Raw genomic sequence first — 2145 nt, 5'->3', positions numbered from 1 at the left:
CTCTGAGGTCTGATAGAGGAAATTATTGTTAAACCTGGTGTTGCAGAAGTGGAAGCATTGTTATTGGTTTGTGTAGAAACTTCTGGTTCAACCAGATGGTTATTGTTGATGTCAGGTTGATTGATATCATCCTCATTATCCGAATTGTTTTTTGAGGAGCTGTGCCTAGATTCATAATCTAAGAAAGCTGGTTTTTTAGAAATCTGACGGATAGGAGTGTCAGTTTCTATCATGGAAAGACGGGATTTGATTTCTCGAATTTCATTTTTGAGAAGAGAAACTTCATGACGAAGATCCGCAATGGTTGGTTCAGAATGATTTTCTGAACGATTCATGATTTGTTTCATGCTGAAAGGTTCAACAATAGGACGAGACTTTGGTTTGTCTGTATTGAGGATCAAATTTTTGAGTTCTAAGAGGAAACGATTCCTAGACTCATCATCATTGATATGTTGTATGACATCAAAAAGGGCTTCTTTTGAATTATCAGAAAGAACCCTAATCTGAGGTTCTTTTCCGCAAGTGCAGAATGCTTCCGTGCAAGTGCAGCCTTTTTCTGATTGACTAGAATCTGAATCATAGTCCAGGTTGATGTCCTCATCTGAGCTATTTTCTTCAGATTCATCTGAAATGTCAGAAAATGGTTCATCAAGGATAGCGAGAAGTTTACCTTTCGTCTCCTTATCCATGTCAAGAAGATTGATTTTCTTTTTCTTTGTTTTTGAACGGCATTCGTTTGCTCTATGGCCTCTTTTTCCACAGTTCCAACAGACGTCTTGTTTCTTTTGGGTTGATCTCTTGGATCTAGTTTTCTTTCTTTCGGATTTGGAAGATTTAGAGGAATCATCCTTCCTTGTTGATTAGAGAACCTAATATTTGACTTATGTTTACTTGATATCTTAAATTTTGTCTTGTAAGTCCTTTAGACAGTTCTTCTTCATTTATGGATAAAAATCAAAATATTTTAAATAAAATTAATATATCTTCGCAATCAACAAAGATTGCTAAAATTGAAAATGATTTACAAAACTGGAGTATTCCAGAAGAACCTTTCAAAAAGATTTATCAATTAGGTAATTTCAGTTTCCTCACTCGTTGCAATATTAAAACTTGTGAATCTACTATTGCCATTAACAATTCTTCTGAAATTGTTCGTCTTCTCAAAGACAAAGATCTAGACAGGTACAAATCTAGCTTCAACTATTTGCATATTGGTTTAGTTCAAGTTGCTGTAAAACCTCTGTTCAGAAGAGGTCTTGATATTCCTGTCTGCGTTCTCCTCAGAGATGACAGATTTCTTAATTTTGACGATTCCCTTCTTGGATTACTTCAAAGTAATCTCACTGATGGACCAGTTTACTTCAACTGTTATCCTAATTTCTCGGTTGACATTAATGATCCTAATGTCACAGACACTCTGACTCTCAATGTCAAAACCAAAAATCTTAATAGCAAAACTGATTCTAGAGAAATTGCTGTAGTCTATAGGGTCTATTATAGACTTATGAAAACTCAACATGCTCCAAAAGCGTGTCTTGAAAGCGTCAGAGGAGAAACCATGCTCATGGAAGCTAACCACTCACATAGTTCCATTTTTGTTCCTAGAACCTTACAATGGAAGGATATTCTCTCAAATAACGAATGGCATTTTGAGAACATTACGCAACCTTTTACTTCTCATCCCCCATGATCCCAAATAGAAAGGGTTATTCAGTTTCCCGTTGGATCTATTGATCTAAAATTTCTTGAGAATCCATCAATGAGATCTTCATCTGCTCGACGATCGTCTTGGTCACCCTCCTCTTCGTGCCCTTCTAAGACGACTCACCAACCATCTTCTTCCAAAACTTTCGAGGACAAGGAAGACAACATTACTATTGCAAACAGTGATATAGACAATAGTAAAGGTAAGGTACCTAAAGTTTATTACCAAGACATTTCAGGGAGTCCTACAGCAAGCGAGATGGAACCGCCTACTGATAAGCCTGCTTGGTTGGGAATGTTAAAGGTAAACAAACCCTTTGAACCTAATCCAACTATTCTACAAGAACAATGGATTCACCCTGACAATCAAGTCAGAAGAAAATGGTATGTTTCCTCTTATACTCTTAAGCAAAGAGAAAATTTCAGGGAAATTTGGATGAA

The 2145-nt window shown here is 36.4% G+C and overlaps 1 protein-coding gene across 1 annotated transcript; it reads left to right on the top strand.

Moving 5' to 3' along the window:
- Positions 1 to 943: 943 nt before the first annotated feature.
- LOC138347964 (uncharacterized) lies at positions 944 to 1690 on the top strand. The gene has a single exon (XM_069296572.1). It carries the CDS (start codon positions 944 to 946, stop codon positions 1688 to 1690), a length of 747 nt encoding a protein of 248 aa, XP_069152673.1.
- Positions 1691 to 2145: the final 455 nt, after the last annotated feature.

The sequence above is a fragment of the Solanum lycopersicum genome, chromosome 4 (assembly GCF_036512215.1).
Source record: "Solanum lycopersicum chromosome 4, SLM_r2.1".
NCBI lineage: Eukaryota > Viridiplantae > Streptophyta > Magnoliopsida > Solanales > Solanaceae > Solanum > Solanum lycopersicum.
This window is presented reverse-complemented; position numbering and strand designations above follow the sequence as displayed.